Source organism: Panthera onca, chromosome C2 (genome assembly GCF_046562875.1).
Source record: "Panthera onca isolate mPanOnc1 chromosome C2, mPanOnc1 haplotype 2, whole genome shotgun sequence".
Lineage (NCBI taxonomy): Eukaryota > Metazoa > Chordata > Mammalia > Carnivora > Felidae > Panthera > Panthera onca.
The window spans coordinates 125,278,620-125,304,491 of record NC_138347.1 but is presented as its reverse complement, the minus strand read 5'-3'; the positions used below and the strand labels follow the sequence as shown (position 1 = coordinate 125,304,491).

Sequence of the window (25,872 nt, the reverse complement as noted above, 5' to 3'; positions counted from 1 at the left end):
GTCTGCAAATGGAACAGATAAAGTAACTGTAACCTGTAGGGGCTGAGCAGTTTGCCCCAAATCACCCAGCACAAAGCGAATTAGTAACAGGGTAAGGAGCAGATCCCAGGTCTCTCTGTAACCAAATCAGGGCTTTTGGCCCAGCTAGTCCTAATCCCTTCTTTGGCCTTTCTAGAAGCTTCTGTGTCTGCCACGTGATCTTCACGTGGTTCTTGTGGCATGAGTGAAAAGGTAAAGTGGAGGTCGGCAGGATGTCTGGCTTCCTCTCATCCTATTTCCAACACCTGTAAAATGAAAGCATTATCTCTTGGATTTGACTTCCTGTTCCCAAACGTGGGGACAACCATGCCTGCCCCTGCCTCTCCACATGGAAATAGAGAAAGAGCACCAGACTGGGAGTGGGCACTGGAGCTCCGCCTTTACTGACTTTAAAGCATCTGTGGTTCAAGGCCCTTAGACAAGTTCCTTAATCTATTGTGCCTCACTTCACTCAAAATATATGGGTGTGGGATAATAACACGTACTCCACCCATTCCTGTAAGAGTGCAATGGAAAGACGTGCAGGAAAAGTAGTTTATGAGCTGTGGAGGAGGAAATGTGAAAGTCTGGTTGAAGATGGAGACTCCTGGGGCCTTTATTTTAAGTGATGTCAGCCTAAGCGACATTGACTCTCTGCCGAGCAGAGCCTAGAGGAAAAGGCTGTGGGGGCTGCCCGCGGCGCTGGACTCGTCACCTTTCTACCCAGGCGGTGGCCGGCGGGCTCGTGTCACAGCCAGAGCCACGGACAAGGGAGGCTGGCAAGGCCTTCAGAAAGGGTGTCCACTCCAACCACTCTGCTCCCACACCAGCTGGGCCTGCGCAGCTCGGCCGACAAGTGCCTCTTGGGGCCGCTTCCCTAACAAATGAAAACATAATGCCCTTGAACCAAGAGTGAAACTGAACTATCTAAGGAAAACACAGTGAGCAAACACCAAGAGCTGAGGGAAACCATCTGATTAGGGCAGCTCCGCTCAGGAGCACAACTGGCCCACGCACACCCTGCACAGGAGGAAGGTGCAACTAGACCTCGGGCGGCGGGTGGAGGGCGCGCGGGGCCGAGGCCATGTCCACCACCACGTGCCAAGTGGTGGGCTTCCTCCTGTCCCTCCTGGGCCTGGCGGGGTGCATCGCCGCCACGGGGATGGACATGTGGAGCACCCAGGACCTGTACGATAACCCCGTCACCTCCGTGTTCCAGTACGAGGGGCTCTGGCGGAGCTGCGTGAGGCAGAGCTCAGGGTTCACCGAGTGCAGGCCCTACTTCACCATCCTGGGCCTTCCAGGTAGGCCCGGCAGCACGGGGGGGCCCCGAGCAGGTGAGGGCTGGGGAGGGGTGTCTGCGCTCCCTGCAGCCAGGAGGGACCTCAGAAATCACACCAGGGACTGAGCCTCACTCCCCACCTCTGGGTATGACCCTTGCAGCTCAGAATAAAAGGTGTGAATAAGAGAAGTTGGCCCCATGACAAAGAGGGCTATAGTCGTCCTGGAGAAAATCGGAGAATTCATACTCAAGTCAAAGGAATTGCGGGTGGTGAAAAGAATGGGATTTGTTGTAAGGGCAAGCATGCTCATGATACTAGAATAGACTAATGGTCCTCAAAGGAGAAAATTGTGTGCATGTGTGTGCATGTGACTTGCTCTTGCCTGCACATACGTGGGAGCAAGGAAGTAGGTTGGTGAATTATTTTCTTCTAGCCCAAAACGCTTATGGAGAACTAATTTCATTTCATTTTCAATTCAATTCAATTTTGCTTTGAAAAGCTGGAGTCTCTGAAAGTGTCAGAAATGCATATTGCCATTAAATTATAAATATCCTTTTTTTGCTTTGCGTTAAGAGGTTCTAGTGTGCACTCCTAAGAAACAGTGCATGCCAGAATAAGTTATAATTATAGTAATTTCATAATATAAATATAATTATAAATGTGACATCTTTTCACCCCTGAAGATGAAGTTAAACCCCTGCTTTTAATACAGATAATTATTTCAAACATGCACATAGGAACTTTGCATTCTAGATATTATGAAAGCGACTCGTATTTAAAGAAAGAGGGTGGGCAAAAAGAAAATAAAAGGTCAGTCTAATCAGTGGCTCCAAGGAGTGGCCAAGATAGGAGTTTGGTGAGAAAGGGAACAGTGTTTGATTTGCCACTCTGAAACTAACACCTTATGAACAGGTAGATGGAAATAAACTTGCATGAAACTGTTAAGAGTCTTTGAAGCACTTGAAATTGAATGATGAAAAGCAATTCAACTAATTTGTCTTCATTTTTGGAAAGAAAAAGAAGATGGGTGACAGAGCAGAACTGGGGTTTTTACTGCATTTTGGAAGCCATTCCTATTGCAGGACCAGCAGGATCACTAACTGAGACCTGCTTAGGGAAGCAAGGCAGGTGGGACCTGGCCACAGGAAGACAGCGCAGAGGAGGGATCATGCTCTCCTGGGAAGGGAGAGGTCAGAAGGGAGGAGGTGCAAGACCATAGACTGTCGAGTCACACCTCATTATAACTATTAAAAGAAGATAAAAGGGGCGCCTGGGTGGCTCAGTCGGTTTAGCATCCAACTTCGGCTCAGGTCATGATCTCGCAGTTCATGGGTTCGAGCCCCGTGTCGGGCTCTGTGCTGATAGCTCAGAGCCTGGAGCCTGCTTCAGATTCTGTGTCTCCCTCTCTCTCTCTGCCCCTCCCCAGCTTGTGCTCTCTTTCTCTCAAACATACATAAATGTTAAAAAAAATTGTTTTAATGAAGGAAAAAGATTGACCTCATATTCAAAATTGAGGCATGACATCCCATAACTTCATGCTCAATAACCTCAGCTCAGGGCCAAACCACACATTACCAATCTCTTGCTCATTCTGTTTCTTTCCACACATGGGGCCCCACACCATCCTGTCTGATCAGCCCCTATTCTTCTTGTCATCTCTCCTCCTCACTTAGGCTTATATCCTCCTTTCCTACAAGATCTCATGATTCTGATCATTGTCAAGTTCTGTCTCTCCCTGGGTCACTGACAACCAAATGAAAAGAATACATTTTACTATCACCTGTCGCTCTTCGTCTTTCTCAGTCCGGTTTCTATCCTTCATCTCTCTAGAGTGTTTGCTCCTTTGACTATGGCAGATCGGGTAGAATCTTCCAATCACCGACTGCCAGTTCTCAGTTCTCATCTCTCGGGCATTTTAAAAGCCAAACCCTCCCATGGTTCCCCCATTTGCAGCTTAATTAGGTGTAGACATGACTGCCTGACACCCATGCCCTCCTATCTCCCTCATCTTGCCTGACTTATCTCTTACAATTCCTCTGCCCCCCAGCCTCTGCTTCTCCCTGTCTATTTACTCTACCCTGGGCTTGATCTTGGATACCCATTTCTCCCACTGCCAAGTACCCCCTCCACCACTCCACTGCCATCTCCATGAATCTTCTCATATGCAGGGTCCAGCCCAAATATGACCTCCTTTGTGAAGCCTCCTCACATCCCTAAATTGAATAGGATCCCCCAGATCTCTGTACCAGACCCAGGCACTCTAATAACATTGGGCACATCCACCCTCATGACACTGCTCGCAAGTTGGAAGAGCTGAAAAGCTCCAGGCAGCCATCACAGAGTCATATCCCAGTCCTGCCTGTCTGAGTCAGGGGAACAGGATTCCACCAAAAGCCAGGAAAAACATTTCTTGGGCCTGAATATGCATAAACGGAGATACTTGAAATCACTGTTAATGTATGGCCATGGAGAACAGCGTGGATTTAAGAATAGCAAGGCTTCGGGGTGCTTGGGTGGCTTAGTCGGTTAAGTGTCCGACTTTGTCTCAGGTCATGATCTCGCAGTGTGTGAGTTCGAGCCCCGTGTCAGGCTCTTTGCTGACAGCTCAGAGCCTGGAGCCTGCTTCAGATTCTGTGTCTCCCCTCTCTCTGTCCCTCCCCTGCTCGTGCTCTGTCTCTCTCAATAATAAATAAATATTTAAAAAAATTTAAAAAAAAAAAAAAAGAATAGCGAGGCTTTTGTGCAGCAAAAGTGACTACAATGTAAATTGGCATCCCAAAATTCAAATATTTGTTTGGTGACTTAAGATTTGGCTGACTAATGTAGGAGATGGGTGGGAAGATTGCCAGAAGGAATAGGCTAAAAAGACCCTCAAAACCTGAAGGCAGGAACATAAGAAGATGGAGCAGCCAGAGAGAAGGCCAGAGGGTGGCCCAGAGACACTTGTAGGGCTCCAGAGGAAGCTGAAAGGGGTAACATTAACTACTCAGGACCTGGCACCTAGAGGGCACTGAAACAGCTGCTGAGAACATTTTCTTGAGCATGACAAGGGGCCGAGGGAAGAGAGACTGAAGCAGAGGAGCTGGGTGAAACATCCAGAGACAGAAATGGAAGGTTGAAAGTTTAATTTTGACCTAGAGCTCAGGGGAGTACCAGCCTGCAGCAGAGAATTAAGCTTTAAAGTTACTATAAAAGCATGAGGCAGATACCATTGTAATACTTCAGTTAACAGTCATAATAATCACTGCCAATTATTCAATTCTTCCTAAGGATAAGCTCTTTTCTTCCAAAATCTCACATACCCTTCATTCATCTGATAAAAATGTATCACGTTTAGTTGGAACTTACAGCCATAGAATAATTTAATTCCATTCGACTAGCTATATTATGTAACCTACAGATAGATTAATGAGGTTAATGGTTGTAGTAGCAGGACTATTTACCTATATATGACCAGCTCTGTATAATTTATAGCCCAAGACGCCCTCTCATTGTATTCCAAACACTCAGAGCAGCATGTCATTCTCCAAGGACAGTGCCCAGAAATAAAAACCGACCATTTCTTGAACTGCACATAGACCTACCAGTTGAACCTTCACAGCAATACAGGGTAATGTGTATCAGCTTTGTTTTTACAAAAGTGGAAACTGAGGCTCAGATATGGAGACAAGGTAAGGTGCCCAAGCTCCCATAGACAGGAGATATCAGATGCAGGAAATGAACACAAGGCTGAAACGCTTCCAAGTCTGTGTCTTTAGCCCTGCCCATGCTCAGGCCCTGCTTCTACATTCCAGATACAAGGAGCTGCCTTTAGAATTGAAGAGATTGGCCTGCACTTGAGCACGCTAAGAGTAGAGGGTACATCTGCACCTTGACCCATTTATAGCCATATCGTCACAATGCACAATTAGGAGTACCAAGTTTAAAGAGTGGATGACTTGTGTGTCATTTCCTTCCCACCCACCCACCCCCTGCCCTGGAGACAGTGGGGGGAGGAGAGCAGAAGGCTGTCAATGAACAGGGTGAAGAGGAGGCAGAGACCTGGCAAATTCACGTCCCTGGTCCCATGATGACATTATAGGCAAGTGATATTTTTTCTAATGTGTTTGCAAATATTTGGATTGAATTTGGTGCCATGGCAGGGCCTTACAGTTAAAGGCAGATGAACTGGGATCAAGGGCTAGCTTGGCCAGCTAGGTCTCTCAACCTTGCTCTCCCCATCTGTGAAATGCCTCACAATAAGGTATTTGTGTGAAAGGGCTTTGCAATCCATTTAGCAGATCTGGTTCTTGGTGTCAGTCAGTCATTACTGCCCTGTCTACACCACCCAAATCTCTCAAACAGGACATTTGATCTTCCAGGTTTTTTTTCTTCTCCAAAATCAAGTGTCTTTTATGAATCCAAATACCCAAACCAAATATTATTTAGGGTACTCTTTTTCTTCTTTCAGTCCCCCCATGCTACCTGTGTTCTGGCACATCACTGATTCCCAGCCTCTTTGCAGGCACTAAAGGTCTTGAGTTTTCTTTCATACAACTGGCCACATTGGCCCCCTTTCTCTAGCAATGTGAAAAACCAACAGCCACTGAAGACCTAAAGAGTGTCCCATCAACCTGCCAATCATATTTACACACCCAGGAATGGGCGGTTTTAGTGAAACCACATTTAACCCAGGAAACAATTCTACAAAATCTAAAGCACAAATCCATAAAGGAAAAAAAAAAAAATACCAAACTGCTTTCCAGTACCCTTTCTAAAGGAGCCACCTGGTGTGTTTCTTCTTACGATTGGCTATTTGACATTAAGTCCAGTGTTCCTGATCCTGTGAAACCAGCTTGTCTTTCCCCGATGTCTGGTGGAAGAAACTGACCCTAAGAGGTAAAGGGGTTATAAGTTAGTGATAAACTTGAAATGAAATCGGAGAGAGCCCCTTGGTTTTTGGTCAAGCTGCTTTCCCCTTTCTTCAAGAAAGAAATCTATTTTGGCCCAAACATACCTTTTTAAATATGTGGACAGACATCCAAATGTGTCCCCACTAACGTACATCCGAAGATCCCACAGAGAACTGAGGACACATCTGCAAAGCCGGAGAGGACCTGTACCTGAGGCGTAAACTGTGACCGCTTGCCCTATGCAGATGCAGGAATCAGAACACGTCCTCAGCTTGTGATTGTGGTGGCGGTTGCATTGACAGCAGGGCAGTCACACGCAAAGCATCAGGCCCTAGCGTGGACTAGTCAGTGGGGGGGGTCTCCATTTCTTGGTGGAGACACACATGGCCAGAGTCACATAGCTGGACCCCACCTTAGAATCAAAAAGGAAGGACAATGAAGACGGCGCCTCACCCCTCACTGTCTCACCTGCCCCTCCTCCTCGTTGCCAGCCAGATCTTAAGTCCATTTTTCCTGATCTTCTCTCTGCCTTGGCCCAGGACTTATGCTTCCTACTCTTCTCCAATCTACTTCCCCTCTCACCCCTCATCCTCCCTCATGCATGGCTTTTTCAAATCCTCAACCATATTCTATCACCATATGAGAGGATTCACGTTTATACAGTTAGTACCAGCCAAAGCCATGTGGGGTTGAAGAAAGAGAACTTCTCTTTAGGGAAGGGGAGGAAACCGACATTGGTTGAGGCTGGCTTAGTTTTATGCTGGTGCCAAGCAGCAGCTGGTCCTCACAACATCTTTGTGCAAGAGATATCTCTATCCAGCTCCAGGGTTGAGGAAATTCAGCTTCAGTGAGGTTAAAAGATTTGCCGAACCTACCTGGCATCACACCGTTCTGTAGGATTTCATGGGACACAAAGGACTTCCATATTGGTTACCTGAGATGTCAGGAGGAGCTAGGCCCTCTCACCCTTGTTCTGAAGGGCCTTTTCTCTGAGGCCTGGCCTCAGATTTCCCTTCTCTGGGCTCTCCTCCTTTGGACTCCTCCATCAGCCTCCCCTGCCTCCAATCTGAAGCCAAGCTGTGCCTGAGGTATGGGTCCTCTCTAACCACCACCAACAAAAGCCTCAGGTCCAGGCCTTTGGCTCCTGGTGATTTGCTGTCTCATAAGCCTCACACCCACACCCCAGCTAGTTCAGGGATGCCAGCCCCTGAGAACTCTTTCCTCTCAACTCCCTGCTCTGAGCACCTCCTCCTGAGCCTCTTGAGGGTTGTTTTCCCAAATTATTCCTTGAAATTTTATGTTATTGAACAATTCAATGAAAGTCTCTAGGGGTGGAGGCAAAACATTAATATTTCTTTAAAAGCTCCCCCAAGAGATGCTAAAGTACAACCAGGGTTGGGAACCACACCCAAAGGCACCTTGCCTGTCAGTCCATAGCTAGTTTGGGGGAATAAGATATTTTGCAACAGGGAGGGAACATTGAGTTCCCATTTTTCTGTTTGTTTCTGTCAGCTCTGAATCCTGCCCACCCTTCAAGTCTGATAATGCCTCATTGTTCATTGGAAAGAATGCCGTAGTCACACCTTTGGTGCAGGGAATCAGTCTATAGAGCCGTTGACTCACCTGTTATCAGCTGATAAGCTTATGTGCCTCTTGCTCAGAATAGCAAATAAGAGACAGTGTGGCTAAAAGAGAAACCTACCCCCTTTGGGAGCAGTTTCTCTGGGTACCTATCTATGGAAGATTAGAATCCCAGATGGTAGATTCTTCCAGCTGGAAAGGAAGTTCAGGTCACCCCCATGCATCTCCATGGTCATTACTAGACATGGGGGGGGGGGGTTCTAGCAATGAGTGGTAGAGAACATTTCCTCCTACTTCCTGGAACCTGCCCCCATCACAGCTCCCTCTCTCAGGAGCACCCCTCGAGGGATCTCCAAAGCAAGGAAGAACTTGGTCTATGCATCCAGGCCCAGGATTGTGACTCTGACAGTAGTCCCACAAGTTATAAAACAATGTTGTGTCTTTTCCAACCACGGGCTAAGAGAAATGTGCTCAGGGTGAGGGTGGACCCCTGATTCAAAGCAGGTGCCAGTGTTCATCAGAAATCCAGAGGTCAAGAGATAGCAGGAAGGAAATGAGGCCTTGCCATGCATACCTGACTCAGCAAAGACAAGAGGGCATCTGACAGCCTGAGGCAAAGGCTGAGCAGGACAGGCTGGCCCAGGCTCCAGTGCCCAAGGGCTCCTGTGGCATAGCAACAGCAACTCTCCATACGAGGCAAGTCCACAGTGATTTCACCTCCCACTTGCCAATCTCACAGCCCTTCTAATCCAGCAATGACAGGCAAGACCATGTGCCTCAGCCACGGCCCCCTCATGATGTGTTTTCAAGAACAAACATTAAAACTACTCAGTCTAAAGAGTTAATGGCCCCACCCTTGCTGAGAGTCCAGGAGAAATGTTAATTTGTTATAGAATGAGGAAAGGACATCCTTTATCCTACTTAGTTAATATCGTTTATTTGGTTTTTGTTAGTTTGTTTGGTTGGTTGGTTGGTTTTGGTTGGTTGGTTAGTTGGTTGGTTGGTTGGTTGGTTTTGGTTGTTTTAACCAGATGCCTTGCCAGGTGTTTCTCAAAAGGGGTAAATGATTTTGTTTTCTGAATAGCTTAAGGCTTAAAATGTCAGAACAAGAGCAGATTTTAAAATCTCCAGCAAGTTTCTGGGTGGATTTGAAGTTCACAAGAGGCCCATGAGGACAAGATGAAGAGAAAGTCAAGCACCTTCCTCTTTCCATATGTCCAGTTTTCTGGTAGTAACATTCACATCAGTATAGCCTGGAGGATATTTCCTGAAGCCTGGGGCTGCCCAGCAAATGTCCTGTCCATACCTGTCCTGAACCAGGCTTGTAGTAGTATAATTGTATGTGTTAAAGAGAACTAGAACCACATCATAAGCAACTATGAGAATAGATACTCTCAAAGTGAAAAGAAATTTGAGGTTCAAGATTTCCAGTAAAAATATGATCTTCCCAGATTGTAAAGTGCTTGAAGGCAGTGACTATTTTTCATGAAACTTTATATCTTCTACAACATCTGACATAGGGTTTTGTAGAGAATTTGAGCTTAAAAATACTTGATGAATGAATGAATGAATTCATGGATGAGTTATATGATTATGTAACATATGACTATGAGCACATACCAACATGTGCTGAGTGAAAACACAAAAATATAAATGAATACACAAGTACATGACACACGCTTGCATTTGTTAATAAGGGAATGAACAGAATGTTTGTTCCCAGTATCCTGTGGGGCCAGCAAAACCATTGAGCAAGGCTTTAGAGAACAAAGGTGGCCCTCTACAGCCCTCCTACATTAAGAGTGGATCCAAGGGCAACTCCAAGGCCCTCATTGGTTCTCTTTGCCCAACTGGGGTCACCACAGCTCTAGCATCAGAACTCAGCTGTAATCTCAAGATGCCAATGTTAATCAATTCAATTCTTCCAGGGATGAATGGTCAGATCCTGGAGGATTGATCCACACCATAAACCAATATATTTATCCTGCAAATATAGTTGCTAATAGGACCAAGACTGATTACATAGCTGCTTGTAGAATTCTCTTCTCAGCAGAGAAGCAAAGTTCAAATCAGAAGTTGCTTCAGGGGAAGAGAATAAGAATCAAGCAGCATAGAACTAGAGTGGCTGGATGCCATCACCTCCACGGAGAGAAAGTTGACAGGGCCTCCATTCCTCAGACAATGCCAAAGGCTCTTTAACGAATTCTGAATGATCTGCCTCTCCTTTTTCAGTATACTTCATTGATTCCCAATTCTTCCATCATGACAAGTTGCTTTGTGATACACACCTTAGAGTGAATAAGCTGGCAGCTCCATTGATATTGGCCATATTTGAGATGAAAATCTTCCTGGAGAGATTAGAGAGAAATTCCTCCCAGGACGTCCTTGTCTTGAGAGCCACATTCACAAATAAAATCTCCTAGGACATGTTATTCCCTGAGATGATTTTTAGATAATATTTCTTTATACATTTTTAGCATCCATTTTAGAGGTTGATATTTCATGGCTGAGTCTCCGAGTTTGGAGGATACATTCTCTTAGGTGCTTACAGATCCCTGTACCCTGATGGCAGCCTGTTTTTCCAGGATTAGGTACCTCAAAGGAATGTACTGTGATGGGAAAAACAATTTGGAGATAGTTCTGGGTTTGATCCCCAGCTCTTGCTTGTCCCTCAAAATATGTCCTCGGGCAAGTTCCTGAACCTCTCTGTCTCAATTTCTTCAATTATAAAATGAAGGCAATCATATCACCGACATTGCAGGGGTTTTTTAATGTGGACTGGATTTGTTCATGTCTGAAAAGCGACTTATAGCTTTCAATCAAAAGTTGCAATTGGCTCTGATAACTAGGGTAAGACAGAGCTTTCTGCTTTGCTTCACACAATTCTTCAGTTCTGCTCCACCAGAAATACCCACACTTGGGGCCTTTCCCTCTGGAAAACACCAAGACTCATTTGTCTTTCTTTTGTAAATGCATTATGCTTGTAGCGGGCATGTTTAATGACTGTCTTTCTCCACTTCGACATAAGATCCGTGAGCGGAGAGACCATGGCTGACCTATTAATTACTGTCATCCCTGTGCCTAGTCATAGGGGCTCAGAAAAAAACTGTTGAGATGAGTCAGTGCACATTAAGGACACACTAGAAACCACTTTGGATTTATCTGGAGGGGAGGCATTGGGGGAGAGTCCCAGCAGGATCTACAGCTCCCATTGCTTCCTGAGAAGGGAACTGCTGATCAGCTGGTCATGTTGAAAGGCCTGTGAATGATATAGCAGTCTGTTATATATACCCAAAACCTACAGCTTACCCTGACTATAGTAGTCCCTTTGGAAACAAGCAAAAACATGGTGCCCTTAGTATATCACCTAGTAACCTTGCTTCATCACATGCTATGAATGAATATCGGGTTTTTCTAAAGCGGACGCAACAATATGAAGCATTGAGCCCATATGAAAAGACTAGAGGAGAACGACGTTTGGGATAGAAGCCAAAGTCACGCAGTTTTACTATAAGCTCTATCAGTAATTTTTCATGTCACCTTAATCAAGCTATTTCCTCTTTCTAGACCCCAGCTTATCAGGCTTTAAAATGAGGAAATGAAATAGCTATCCATTGGTTGTCCCTACTCCCAACAGTTCATGATTTTGTCATTCTACAGACAATTGTGTACATGCAGGTCCTTCAACAATCAGAGGATTGTATGTGGTGGTTTTGCATTTCTCACAATTCCACATCCCCTGGCAATGACAAGGTTCACATTTTATGGACTTGCTATTTCTCAGGAATTGGATGCTGGCTGATTGTGGTTGCTTTATTTTATTAAACTAAAGCCTGGTGGTCATGCAGAAGTGGTCTCATCTGTCTGCTTGTGTCTTGCCTCTTGCCCCACAGCCATGCTGCAGGCAGTGCGAGCCCTGATGATCGTGGGCATTGTCCTGGGTGCCATTGGCCTGCTGGTGTCCATCTTCGCCCTGAAGTGCATCCGCATAGGCAGCATGGAGGATTCTGCCAAAGCCAACATGACACTGACCTCTGGGATCATGTTCATCATCTCAGGTAAACAAGCAGCCAGGGTTCCCTCTCTCAAATGCTTTTCTGGGAATGTCAAAGTAAAATTATTCTGGCAGAGGAAACATGGTTTCTCCCTAATGAACACAGTTTGAACATGGATCAGAACTTTACACACTAGGATTCAAGATCTGAGACTAGAGCCCAATTATGCTCTACAGAATGATCATGAATGTTAAGGTCCCCCTTAGCTGCCATCTGATTATTATAAGAAATTCTCAGTCCTAAGGTAGCCATGTGAGTCAGTCCCTAAAGACATTATTTTGGCAAGATTCTTGAAAATGATTTTAAGGAAAGAGCACTTGACACCATCGAAGGACCAGACCCAAAATATTTGTATTACTAATCCTTTGTCCCAAGATGCATGGAAAAATCTCTTTCTGCACACATACAAATCCCTCCACAGTTAGAGAGATAAGAGAATCTAAGCACTCTAAGAGAGTCTAACATAATGTCTAGCACATAGTGGGAATTCAATAATCAATGCTTGGATTAGCTATTCTGTTATATGAATGGAATGTTCGCAGCCTGCTCATCTAAACTCATTTCAGCATACATTGCCTCAGAAACGCTGTGATCCCTTTAAAGCTGACTCTGGCGCTTTCTTGTATTTTGCCCACAGGTCTCTGTGCAATTGCTGGAGTATCTGTGTTTGCCAACATGCTGGTTACTAACTTCTGGATGTCTACAGCGAACATGTACACTGGGATGGGTGGGATGGTGCAGACTGTTCAGACCAGGTAAGCTTCCAATCTAGTCTTAGTATCCTGTGGTGAATATTGTTATAAAAATCCTATTAAACACATATGCCTAACGTGACTGTCAGTGCCTGAAATAGCAAAAATTTATCAGAGGCAACCATGCCATATCGTAAATCAACAATGATCTGTAAATTCATAAACTTCATTTCAGTGAAATATCCTTGGTGCTATGACTTGAGGCTGAGCTGACATTTGCATTGAAATACAGCGACAGTTCACAGTATTTATCTAACATGCTTACACAGGCCCCGTTGTGGTGGCAATGAAACAGGCACTATTAGCCCAGGCATGTAAATGAGCATCAACCCACATCCCCAGACCATGACGGGAACCTGACTAGGGACAGGTGAAAGCTTGAGTAGAACTGAGAAAGGTGCAGTATAGGTGAGAAGAGTAATGTTATGTTTCTTCCTTGTACAGCTGCCTCTTCTTCTCATTCATTCATTCATTCATTCATTCATTCATTCATTCTACAAATGTATAGAGCACCTGATGTGAGCCAGGAGCTGTTCTGAAAGCTGGGGATAAGACAAGTTCCCCATCCTCACGGAGGTTACAGTCTAGCTGAGGGAGACGAAACCCCACTATAATTTGGTGTCTGAAGAGGGTAGAACTTTTAAACGCTGGAAGAGCAACTCTAACACCTATATTCATTTAGTCACTTCAAAGGGACATATTTCAAAGCAAGAAGCAGCAGTAAATTCTTGATGGAGAAAAAAACCTTCTTCTGAGACAGTGATGTAAATATCATATCTAAGTGACCCGTCATCTCTGGAGTGGATACACTTGGTATTTCTCCAGCCACACCATCGTGGGATACAGACAGGGGGTGAGGTTGTATAAATCCATTACTTTCTGGCTCCCAGGAACTCCAGTCCCCATCCATGTTCCTGCTTTGTTTCAAGAATGAGAAGGAAGTGATCCCCATAAGCTCCCCTCATCCTCTTCTGTGATCTTCCCATGGTCTTTTGGTTATAAGGGCAACTTAGAAGTACGCTGACCATGTTTTCCTGGGACTTTACCAGTTTTAGCACTAAAAGTCCCACGTCCTGGGAAACTCCTCCCTCATGGGCAAGTCAGGATGGTTGGTCAGCCTACTTAGAAGAGCCTACCTTACCCAGAGTATCTGGGCACCTGTGTCACTGCCCCTGCCAAGAGGAGTCACCCACCCCACTGGCACACAGTGCTAATACCCACATCATCCTCTCACACCATCTCCCTACAACCTGTACCATCCCTCGGTCAGGCAACTTCAGTCCTGAGATTGAGACTATAAGATTCTAGAATGTTCACTGAGTGCCTTCCTCCATAGATGGGCAGCAGTTTTTCCCTTCTTTCTGTTTTCTCATCCTCTCTACCCAGAAGTCACACAAGACAACATGGCTGCCAAGAAAGGTCTTGACAGTGAACTGATGGGCTTTCTGGTACCCCATTTGGTCCCAGCATCCCATCCTCTGCCAACACCGTGTTAAGGGTACCCAAGCTACAAAGTGCCTGCTTTCATGCTATTCAGAGCTTGTGAGGTGTTTTGTATTAGCCTAAACACTTCATTTTATAACCTGAATTATTCACTACTTTTTAAAAATTAGAAGTGTCATATGTTGGGTTACTCAAACACAGAGCCTGAAAAACAGATTCTGAGGTTTCATGTGCAAGTGATATATTAAGGAAGGGGAGACCGGGTAGGGAGTGAGGCACCCAGGACAGAGAAGAGGGTAATTGCAATGAATTCTGGGACTCAGCCCAATCCTGGGGAGCTGTGGGGCATGAAACATACCTCAGAGTTGTCTTGACTCCCAAACTTTCATACTTCAGCACCAATCAGCCTCTGTGCACATGGGCAAAATGGCTCCAGTGGCTAAATCAAAACCTGACCTCCAAAGGAAAACATGGGGGCCAGCAGGCAAAGGCAAAGACCACAGGAGCTGAAGAAGAAACACAGAAATGGTGAAAGGGACATAAGGGACATGGGCAAAGCGCCATTAGTGTTTACTACAAGGATATTTCACACCACACACACACACACGCACACACACACACGTATGCAATCCGTTTTTCCAGCTCCTTGTAAAAGAAAAACATCAGATCCGGCAGTAATGGGCCCTCACTTTCTATGGCAACAATCTCTGCAGCTGCAAAATAGTTGCCCTCTTAGCAAGAGCTCACCCTCTCCAGTTTATCCCACCACTCTCAAATGTCCCAACGCTGAGGCCATTTATCATTATGCTTGTGGGGGTTTTCCCCACTTCACTCATTTAAATTTCTTAGCTGTCCTAGTTAGGTATTTAAGTTTGCTAACCTTGACCAAGAGGATCTGAGTGAAAGAAGGAGACCTCAGTCCCCATGTTCCCCTTGCCCAGAAGATAGTATTAGCTTAATGATGAACAATGAAGGCTTTGGAGGCAGAAGGATCTGCATTTGAATTTCAGTAGCTCCTGTGTCCTTCCTGGGTCTTTGGAAAAGTTACTTAGCCTCTCTAAACCTCAATCCCCTCCTCTGTAAAATGGGAGTGAGAAATCCTGCAAAATGAGGCTGTTGGAAGAATTAAATGAGATTGTGATAAAGGTGCCCATCACAGTGTCAGTAAGTGCTCAATAAATGCTAGTGATGGTTGTCATCATTAACATTATGTGGTCACTCGACCATCTTTAGAGGTATCAAGGACAGGGGTTCTGTCTGCGCCAGGGCTGAGGGACCAAGACTGCCCCCAGGAGATTTACGCAGGGGCCTCTCAGGAGGACGCCCAGGAAAAGGTTAGGTGTTAAGCCCCTAGCCACGCTGGGGAGGGCCAACAGGGTGGGATGAGGTTCTTCATTCCAAACCAACAGCTTTCAAAACAAATGTCTGTCACTTCCAAGTCCAAAGGAAGTAAAAACTGCCTGCAGATAAATGTTCTTCCAGAACTTTTTCAAGCCCTGAGCTCAGTCTGCCAGCTTTTCCCTTTACATTACGCTTGGTCATCAGGCTTATATTGCTTACTTTGATCCTGCTAAAATGTGTGTACTTTTAAAGCACATCTAAAGGATTTTATTTTCTTAGGTTGTGGAGGTCTGCACACACATTGCTGTCTTCCAGCTACTGGTATAATGTTCTTAGTTGGTGACTTTTAAACATACTAGTGATTCATGGTGTTCCACAGACAGCCCCATGCTCTTTGGTGGACATGAGGGGAAAACCTCCAAGGGCAGGTATCCGCCATGCTGAGCTGTCCTTTTCTGTGGGGCTCTTGGAGATGAAGGGAAAGTTGGTAACTTTCTAACCAACGGAAATACCCAGTGACATCCTAAAAGTTTTTGGCCACTCTCCCCACTGTCCACAGAGGTCCATGTGGAATCAGAATTATTCTATTCTCAGGAGACTTGGTTCTTGGACAATCCCAGTCAGATCTAACTGAGTCCCATGGAGGGACTGTGTTCCCCTGGGAGGGAAGGGCACCAGCACTGGAATCAGACCGCCACAGGTTTGAGTTCCAGCGTGAGCTGGAGTAGAAGCACCATGAAAGTGAGGGCTTGGTCACCCCTGCATCCCAGTGCCAGGGCAGTGCCAGGCACACGGCAGGAGCTCAAGAAATACTTGCTGAACAAATGAGTAAACAAATGAAAGAATGAATGGTCACTTCACATTAGTTCTTCCTGACGATAATGCTCCTACCTGTGTGGACGGCTGCCAGGGCTACTTGAGTTAGGTAAGATGAGAGCTTACTGGCCCACAGTAAGAACTCGAGGGGCCAAAATTCCTTCAGAAATAATAACTTCAGACTGCTTCCATATCTCTCAAATTTCTCTTGCCAAACCTTGAAGACACCCCCCACCCAATGCCAATAGGGAGGAAGGGGGATTTCCAATGATGTTTCTCTGAGAGTAGAGACTTATAATTAATTCCATGCCTGAGTGATGCCAGGGGCCCGAAAATCTCACAGCCGTTTTACTGACTAGCTTCAGTCCCACTTCTGTTCTCCAGGGTCCCTTGTTCAGCCGGCTGTGACCCAAATAAGCATTCAGCAGCATGGTCAGGGGTAGGTGTGGAACCCCCAGAAGGGCTGACAGAGAGGATGGGCATGGCCAGGCACAGCGGGTAGAGTCTGAGAGTGGAGTCACCCATACTCATGGCCTCACTTCCCCCCTCAGGTACACCTTTGGTTCGGCCCTGTTCGTGGGCTGGGTCGCTGGAGGCCTGACGCTAATTGGGGGTGTGATGATGTGCATTGCCTGCCGGGGCCTGGTGCCTGAGGAAACCACGTGAGTCTCCCCATCCCAATGCAATCAGACATTTCATCCGAGTCCATTTTAAAGTATAATTTGCAGCCAGAAGGATCAGTCTGGGTTTTTGAAGAACTTTATTAACTGAAGGATCCTGAGCCTTCTCTTTTATGGGGGACCTAAAGAACAGAATAGGAACATTTCAGCTGAGCAGATTTAGGAATAATCCTGTTTGAGAGAGAAAAGTATCCCTCCAGGTTCCTTCAGACTCCAGTAGTCTGTAACTGTGGTTCTCAGCTGAAAACAATTCTGCCCTCCACGAGGCATTTGGCAACAACTGAACACTCTTGATTGTTGCAGCTTTGGGGTGGGGTGGGGGTGATCCTGGCATCTAGTGGGTGGGGCCCAGGGATGTTGCTAACCCTTGCCCGATGCACAGGTCAGGCGCTCACAACAAAGAGGCATCTGTTCCAAAATGCCAAAGTACTGCTGCAGAGAAACCCCACTGTAACCCCATAAAGGGGCTCGGAGCTGGGAGACCTCAATCCTAGTCCAGTTCTGTGCTAACTAGTCCTGTGAGTTCTAACAAGTCATTTGCCTTCTCTGGGCCTCTGTCAGCTTACCCATAAACTGTGCAGATTAGAAGAGATGGGCTCCATGTATGTACCTTTGCACTCACAAATTCTTGGATTTTTTTTTTTTTTTTTTTTTTTTTTTTTTGCCTAACCATGTTCCCCTGGACATTGTTTCTGGCTCAGCTGCATTTTTTTTTTTTTAATTTTTTTTTTTAACGTTTATTTATTTTCAAGACAGAGAGAGACAGAGCGTGAACAGGGGAGGGGCAGAGAGAGAGGGAGACACAGAATCTGAAACAGGCTCCAGGCTCTGAGCTGTCAGCACAGAGCCTGACGCGGGGCTCGAACTCACAGACTGTGAGATCATGACCTGAGCCGAAGTCGGACGTTTAACCGACCGAGCCACCCAGGCGCCCCTGGCTCAGCTTCATTTTAATTAACAGCGGGAACTCACTGGTCACTAATGACTGGCTTAATACAAGGCAAGAAATTCTGCTCCAATGCAGAGGCAGAAAAGCTGGTGTCTCAAAGCCTGGGGGTGACCACCTGTCTCAGTTTGCCCAGGGCTAAGGGTTTCCTGGGACACTTTTCAGGGCTAAAACAGAGACATTCCAGGGGAAATGGAGTGGCTTTCCGTCTTATCAAATACATCTGTGGTCACGGAATGTTTCTTTTTCTCTCAGCTACAAAGCCGTGTCTTATCATGCCTCGGGCCACAACGTCGGCTACAAGCCGGGAGGCTTCAAGGCCAGCACTGGCTTTGGGCCCAACAGCAAAAACAAGAAGATATACGATGGGGGTGCCCGCACAGAGGACGAGGTACAGTCTCATCCTTCCAAGTACGACTATGTATAACTCCAAGACACCTCGGCATGGGCAGAAGAACTCCCCCACCAATTAGAGTGCACTCGAAAAACAAGGAGATTTTACCTTGACTCCTGATTGCTTTTGACTCACAGTTGGAAGTTAGAAAAACCTTGATTTCATCCATGAAGAGGCTAGATGGTCTGGGCCACATGTCTCTGTCTCTAATGCTCCATCACAAAAACAGCCGAGTTATCAGATATGAATTAGAGGCTATAGTTCACAGTTTCCAATCCTCTATTTTTTTTTTTAATTTAACCTTCCTCATCTGATGATAGAATGTGGTTTGAATTCCTATCAGACAATAGCCCATCAATGATCTATTTCCCAACTCATCCCCCAGAACAATTCTGAAAGGAAAAAAGGAGAGTCGATCAAAAGACATCATTTTCTGCTATTTGATTTTAACCTCCCCCACCAACCTGGCTACTAATAAACACTGATTGAAGAAGAAGTGATGGGGAAAGAGATATGTAATGTCTCCAGCTCATTATCTGAGTTTTCTTACACTGTGATCTTGAACATTACCTGGACCAAAGTGATTTCAGTTTGAAGAAAGCTTTCTGCTTTTGTTGGCATCTGCTAATTCCAGCAAGACACCCCCCAGGGGTCTCCTGACCTCTCCACTGCAGGGCATCTTTCTGTCGCAGGCCAGAAAGTGTCCCTAGAAGAATGAGGAAAGGATACTTGTGGGTAATCTGAGTATATTTGGTATTCTAAATATAATTAGAATAAATTATATATTAGTGAAATGATACACTGTCTCTGTGAATTAGCCTCACCCCTGCACTTGAAGAAAAAGAAAAAATAATTGCTTTTGATATTGTCAATGTGGACTTTGTAAAATCACACTTAAGTTTGAATTCTATGAAATGCTCACTCATCCGAATTGTTTCCCTTTGAGCTCTCCAGGACTGTGACGATGCACGATAAATACAGTGTAACCCTGTAAAAACCAAAGGATGAAACCTAGGGAGTGAGTTGAAACAAGTTCTTTTGAAAAACAAGAAAACAGTGATGACCCTGAATGTAATGTTACATTTCCAAATGACACATGCCCACACTTGCATGGCCAGAGGTCACATACTTGGCATTGTGGTTACCTTTGTTACTGTGAGAGCTCTTCCCTTCACTAAATTTACCTACAGTCGTTGCCACATTGGATGTTCAAGAACCAAAAGCTCTTTGCAGCCGCACACCTTCCTGGTGTTCACATCACTGCTGTAGGAAGCCTACACTCCTTCCAGGTTACCAGAATTCTATCCCGACACCAGAGCCAGAATAGTCACCCTGGGAATTAAGGTGGGGGGGGGGGGGGGGAATCTCTCAAATTACCTAATCAGGGAGCAGCAGGCAATGGGGGAATCTCACCACTGGGTTATTATTTGGGGGAAAAAGTCCTCACATCAATAGTGCATATAAAAGTGGCCTCTAAGGAGATGGTGAATATTCATAGGGGGCTTCAGGCTGGACAGATTCTGTATGGGGAAATGCAGATCACAGCCCATTCAACAGAAAGGAATTTTGTTCACCAACAGCCAAAACAAACTCAGAGACCCTGCTCACTGAGACACCAATGGTTCGAGGCTATCTCAGATAGAGTATTCATGGAACTCATTGTCTGAGATGGGATAAAGGATGAATAGATAAATCAAGAAACAAACAAACAAAAAAACAGGGATGGGGAAGACAAAACTGAACAACCTAGAGCATGGAGATTGTAAAGAGTTCTCAGTATTTGACTTGAAAGCCATGGGCACGATGAGCTCTCCTTCCTACCACCAGAAAGCCGTGGTCAGGTCTGAGGCACTGAGGTGTGTCTCATCTGGGTTTTTAATTAGCACATTCTCTATCCAACACGTCATTTGAAAGCCTCTATGGAGTTAGACTGTGCCTTGTAATTTTGTTGTTGTTGTTGCTCTGTCCTATTGTATATGCATTGACTATTGACCTGCATGTTTTGTTAACTATTAAAAATACTATGATCTCACATTTGAACAACTGCTGCTCTTTTGTCCTGAGCTTCAGGAAGTGGAGATGGAAGTCTCAGCACCTCAAAGCTGAGGGTATCTTCCTGGAGTGTTTCTCATTGCAGAAACTGTCTGCTCAGCTGTAGCCTGGCTGCCTGGAGGCCAACTAGATTTGATCCAGCCCGGTTAGTGGTTTCTGAAAGTTGAGAAGCCTGAATAAAAAGGGATTTCCTGAGCAGCCAGGCATGTGGCATGGGATCCAAGAACCACATTTAGCCTGTCTGACCCTTAGTGCACCAGCCTGAAGCGTCTAATGTCATTGGCCTCCCCATGAGCTAGTAAAACAAGAGAGCCAATGTCTGTCCTCTTAATGCTGTCGAGGGCTGGGTTCACCAGCTCAGTTAGCTGTACTCACTGAGGCTGAATCAAGCTTTGGAAGCAACATGAGCTATAGAGTCAGAACAGCCCAATCTCAAATCCAGGCCACACCACTTGTATTAGGTTGAGCAAAGGACTTAATCTCTCTGAGGGTGGGTTTCTATGGAATGGGGATGATAAGCATAATGGAATAATGCAGGTATAAACACTCAACTTGCATAACTTTAAGACAAGCTGGGTATTGACTAAGGTAACTAGGATACCTGAGGCCAGCGTTGGCTTCAGACACAGCTGGATCAAGGAATATGACCAAGATTCTACTTTTTCCTGCCCATACTTCAATTCTGCTTTCCTCTCTGTTGGTTTGCTTCTGGAACAGGTTGTCCCCACAGGATAGTAGTGATGGCTGCTCATATTTCTCAGCCTATGCCATCTTTCAGCTAGGGTGCCTTGCCAAAAGGATGTATCTCCTCTCTGATATCTGTAGGAGAAAAAAAAATCCTGATAAAACTTATTGGACTATTTGAGTCATGTAGCCACCCCTAAATATCTTCATATAACCAGAGCAGTGGTATTTAGCTTAGCCTAGCCTGGGCCCCACAGTCAAAATGTAGAGACTTGTTATATGCCATTAAGGACCGAGAGTCCTTAGAAATCAGGCAAACTCATTGCTTTGCCTCGTTTTTTTACACCTTTGGTTGAACCTGAACTCCAAGAAAAGTTTCAGAGGCACAGCGTCTGAACCTTTCTGACCAGTTACCAAACAGCATATTTATAGCACAGAGGGAGGATCTGAGAGATTACTCTGGTTCTCACAGAAAATGGATAATTAAAACAGAAAAATGGCAAAAATGTAACATTCAACTTTAAACCAATGGGATTACAAAACTGGTTAGTAGAAAACTGTCCTCGGTTATATAATTTTGAGCTATTCGAGTTTAGATTTCCCAAGATTAGGGACATTTTGAAGACTCTCATGCAAAGACATAAATGAAGGAATCAAATCATAACATACATGTATAAAATGTGACTCACTATCGTTATCCATAAAATTCCCTGGCGAATCCCAAGCTATGGACTACTGAGTATTCCTCTGTCATCACCTTGAGGCCCAAAAGGAAGGAGGTATAATCAATGTCTCCATGGGATGGCCAATTCTTTCACCTTTTTCTAGGGTAATACTCAGCCCCATCCCACCTCCACAGAACATTACACAGGGTCAACCATTGCAATGACCGCAGTTTTTGCCAAAGCACCTGGCATTTCAGAGCCAACACTTTCCACTGGACAGAACAGTGAGCTTGGAATCAGAAACCCGAACTTGTCCTGACTCCAAGGCCAAACAGCAGTGTGAACCTGAAGGATCGACGACAAGAATTCACAACATGCTTTCATTAATTTTGCATTGATTCTTTGTGTTCATCAGTACTGCATTTAATACTTTTACATGCTTCATCTCTACCCCTCCAACAGTCTTGATCTCACTAGCCTCCAACCTGTGACCAGTCTGAGTGAGGGGCCCAAAGCTCCCAGACACGGGTCAGCAACCACACACACACACTCACACACACAAATGAACACTCACAGATACACACACTCAAACGCCTGGTTATGTTTCTGGATCCTCGGCAGGGTCCCTAATTTATCTGATTTTTTTCAACTCTTAGGCATTTACAGGTGCCTCAGAACTGCTTTTGAACTATTCCATTCCTTGAGCTGAAGCCTGGCTGATTTTTCCTACTTACCAATCCACAGTTAGAAAGGAAAGAGATTATTCTCTTTATAATAGCTCAAATTATGGGGCGCCTGGGTGGCTCAGTCAGTTAGGCGTCCGACCTCAGCTCAGGTCATGAAATCGCGGTCCGTGAGTTTGAGCCCCGCGTCAGGCTCTGTGCTGACAGCTCAGAGCCTGGAGCCTGTTTCAGATTCTGTGTTTCCCTCTCTCTGTGACCCTCCCCCGTTCATGCTGTCTCTCCCTGTCTCAAAAATAAATAAACGTTAAAAAAAAAAATTTATAATAGCTCAAATTAATATGAAATAAGCATTAAAATAAGCATTAGGAGTTGAAGATAAACCTTTTGTTTAATATTGAGTGCCAGATACTATATCATGGGGACAAAATGTCACTAAAGTATTTAATTTAGATACCAAAAAAAAAAAGTTCTAACAGTGATCGCTTAGTGTGCATACCACCACAATACTCCATAGTAAAAGCAACTACTACCTAATGACCAAATAAAATGAAATCTCTTAGCCACCCCTACCATAGGGGTTGCTAAAAGAAACCAGACTTCTTCCTTAGAGAGCCTTCCAAGGAAAACTGGGTCCTGTGTGGAAACAAGGAACATACAGGTCCCTTCCATAGAAAATAACATACTTTGTTCTGTCAACCTATATTTTTGGATGAATATAAAGATAATGTTATATCTAATATAAAATAAGGCTAAAAGTATTTGTCCTTTAATCCAGCAATCTCCCTTTCTCAAATTTCCTCTAAGGAAATGATCATAAATATTTATGCCTAAAAATATATATCATTTGTTTAGAATAGTAAACCTGGATCCAAAGAATTTTTTTAAAGTGGTTGCTTCTGGTTAGGGATATAATAATACTTTTTCTTTATATTTTTCAGACTTTTCAAAAATTTTCAACAATATTTTCATTTTATACCCAGAATAAACTACCATTTCCTGAGCAGACATTAAAAATGAAGAAGAAAGCATTGATGGCAGAAATGACTGCTAGAGAAACACCATTTTGAACCTTTAAAAAAATACAGATAATTATAAATGTTAATATTACTATCATTATCATCTGTTTAGATCTAGCAGATCTCAGAGATAGGTTCAGGCACTTTCTGTACACTGGCTCCAATCCTCAAAATAATCCATGAGACAAGTATTATTATGCCTGTTTCACAGATAAAGAAATCAAAGCTCAGTGAGGCTGAATCTTGCCCAAGTGATGATCAACTGTCCTGGTTTGTCCAAGATTGTCCTTAGTTTAGACTGAAAGTCCTGCATTTCCAGGAACACCTCAGCTCCCAGCAAACCAGGACGGCTGGTCACCCTATGTCAAGGCTACATAGCTAACAGAAAAGCATGGCTCCACATCTCACTCTCTTTCTACTATGCTGGAGTGAATCTCACTAAACAGGTAAAATACATACAAAGGAAAGAAGGAAAAATGGAAGGAAGGAAGGAAGAAAGGAAGGAAGGAAGGAAGAGGCAGGAGGGAAGAGCAAATCAACTTTAAAGAAAAAAATATTTGCCTATGAATCCAACAAGCATAATGCTTAAAACAGCACATAGCAAATTCTATTTTTTTAATTAATTAATTAATTAATTAATTTGAGAAAGAGTAAGCATGAGAGAGAGGCAGAAAGAGGGAAAGAGAGAATCCCTAGCAGGTTCTGTGCTGTCAGCACAGAGCCTGACACGGGGGCAAAATCTCACCAACTGTGAGATCATGACCTGAGCTGAAATCATGAATTGGACACTTAACCAACTGAGCCACCCAAGGCACTCCTGCAAATTCAATTTTTAATTCTCAAGTTAAAAAACATGTCAAACAAGAGCAAATCTATTGTAAATGGTGGACAGATGGTAGGAATGGAAGAGAACATTAAGTCCCTTCTGAGCTGTCGCATTCACCTCAGCTAAGCTCTCAGGGTGCTAGGCAACATGTGTGTACAAAATTTTAAGGGTTCTAGGTCCAGAGAGGACTGTGGTGTGATGCCACCTGAAAGGCAGGGAAAACCCCAGGGCCCCCAAAGTGCTGTCTGCAGGTAAAAATCCTCCAGTGGTAGCAGCTGAAGGTCCCCAAGATTGGGTTTGGGCCAAGGCCTATGTCAACTTATCACTAATCTTAGGTTGGGGCCCCCAACACTGGGGTCTGAGTCAGTCTCCACCAACCTTTGAGAGGCTTCCCATTCCTTTCTTGTCTCAAGTGGAGCTGGATATGACTGGTCTTAGGTTTGTGACCTGTCCAGTCTTCCCCTCTTATCAAAGCTGCCACCCTTAGTCCTTGTTGACGATAATAAAGCTTATTTGTTTTACTTGACAAGCCAACTTGAATTTCCCCAAAGTATTTTTTGAAAGGTGAAATATCAAACATATTAGGCACGTAGGACTTTGCTACCTATACTTAATGGTCGAAGGAGGACAGTTGCCATAGCAATGGCTCTGATAAGAATGATGGAGTGAGACTGGAGGGTGAATAAAATACCATTATGGGGCACAGGCTGCCCAGCCAGCCAGCCTCTTATGATACTGGGAGTGTTTGCCCAAGTCTTAGGAGTTAAGTCATAATTGAGACAGAGAGAGAGAGAGAGAGAGAGAGAGAGAGAGAGAGAGAAACAAAAACTTCCAGTTGTAAACAAACATTTTGAGGGGTGGGAGGTCAGAATATGGATGGAGATATTTTGAACATCAGCAGTGAGTGCATGTGACTGTCTTGTCACAAGGACTGGCAGAGCCCTCCCTCCAGTGGCTTTCTTGCAGACAGACCGTCCCATCTACCTGCAGAGGGGCACAGCTGATAGAACACAGAGAACCCGATAAAGGTTCATGGAGAGTTGGCATCACAATGACCCTGACAGCTTCCCTGGCAACATACAGCAAGACTCTACCTGGCTCGTTTTCTGAGACCCAGTAGTTCCATTCCTGGGAATCTGCTCAAAGGAAATTGTCCTGACCATGGTCCTGCCGCTAAGGGAGTCCTCGACAGAAGAATGGTGTACAGAAAATGTGAAAAGAAACTTGATACTGCTATCACTCCAGACACGTATCTTTGCACATCCAAATACACAAGCACATCCACATACTACAGAAATGGTAAAAAGAAGCTGAACAAAAATAAAGCCTTGACTTCAAAAAAGCAAGAAATCAGTCACATAGAAAGAATGAGTTCTCCACTTGGAGAATTTGTAAAAGTTCTCTGCACTACCCAGGTTCTCATTCCTGGCAGGGCTGTGCCTACAAAAAGGGCATCCATATGATGTGGGGAAAATAGGTTTTAGACACCAAAAACTACCAGAAAACGTCTGTCTAGATATATTGGTGAAGTTTCTGTCTTTCTATAAGATTTTACTTTCTTCTTGGACTTTTGAAGGCATAACATAGATGTTCAAGTTACAAAATAATATGTTGTAAAACAAATAGTTAAGTTTAAACCAGGGAAGTTGATCAGTGTTCATTCTTTCACTCTCAGGAAGTTTCTGAACAACAGCAATAGAGTCTTCCACCTTGAATTGTTATTTTCCTTACAGGCATTTTATTGA

General features: G+C 44.6%; 1 protein-coding gene and 1 pseudogene across 1 annotated transcript; both read left to right on the top strand.

Moving 5' to 3' along the window:
• Positions 1–922: 922 nt before the first annotated feature.
• Positions 923–20,233, top strand: CLDN18 (claudin 18). The gene is made up of 5 exons (XM_060638748.3): positions 923–1,322; positions 11,668–11,832; positions 12,467–12,584; positions 16,733–16,843; positions 18,063–20,233. The coding sequence occupies exons 1-5, from the start codon at positions 1,103–1,105 to the stop codon at positions 18,232–18,234; spliced, it is 786 nt and encodes a 261-aa protein (XP_060494731.1). The 5' UTR covers positions 923–1,102; the 3' UTR covers positions 18,235–20,233.
• A 4,752-nt stretch (positions 20,234–24,985) lies between these two features.
• On the top strand, positions 24,986–25,643 carry LOC132682708 (cysteine-rich PDZ-binding protein pseudogene; annotated as a pseudogene).
• The last annotated feature ends 229 nt before the right edge of the window (positions 25,644–25,872 follow it).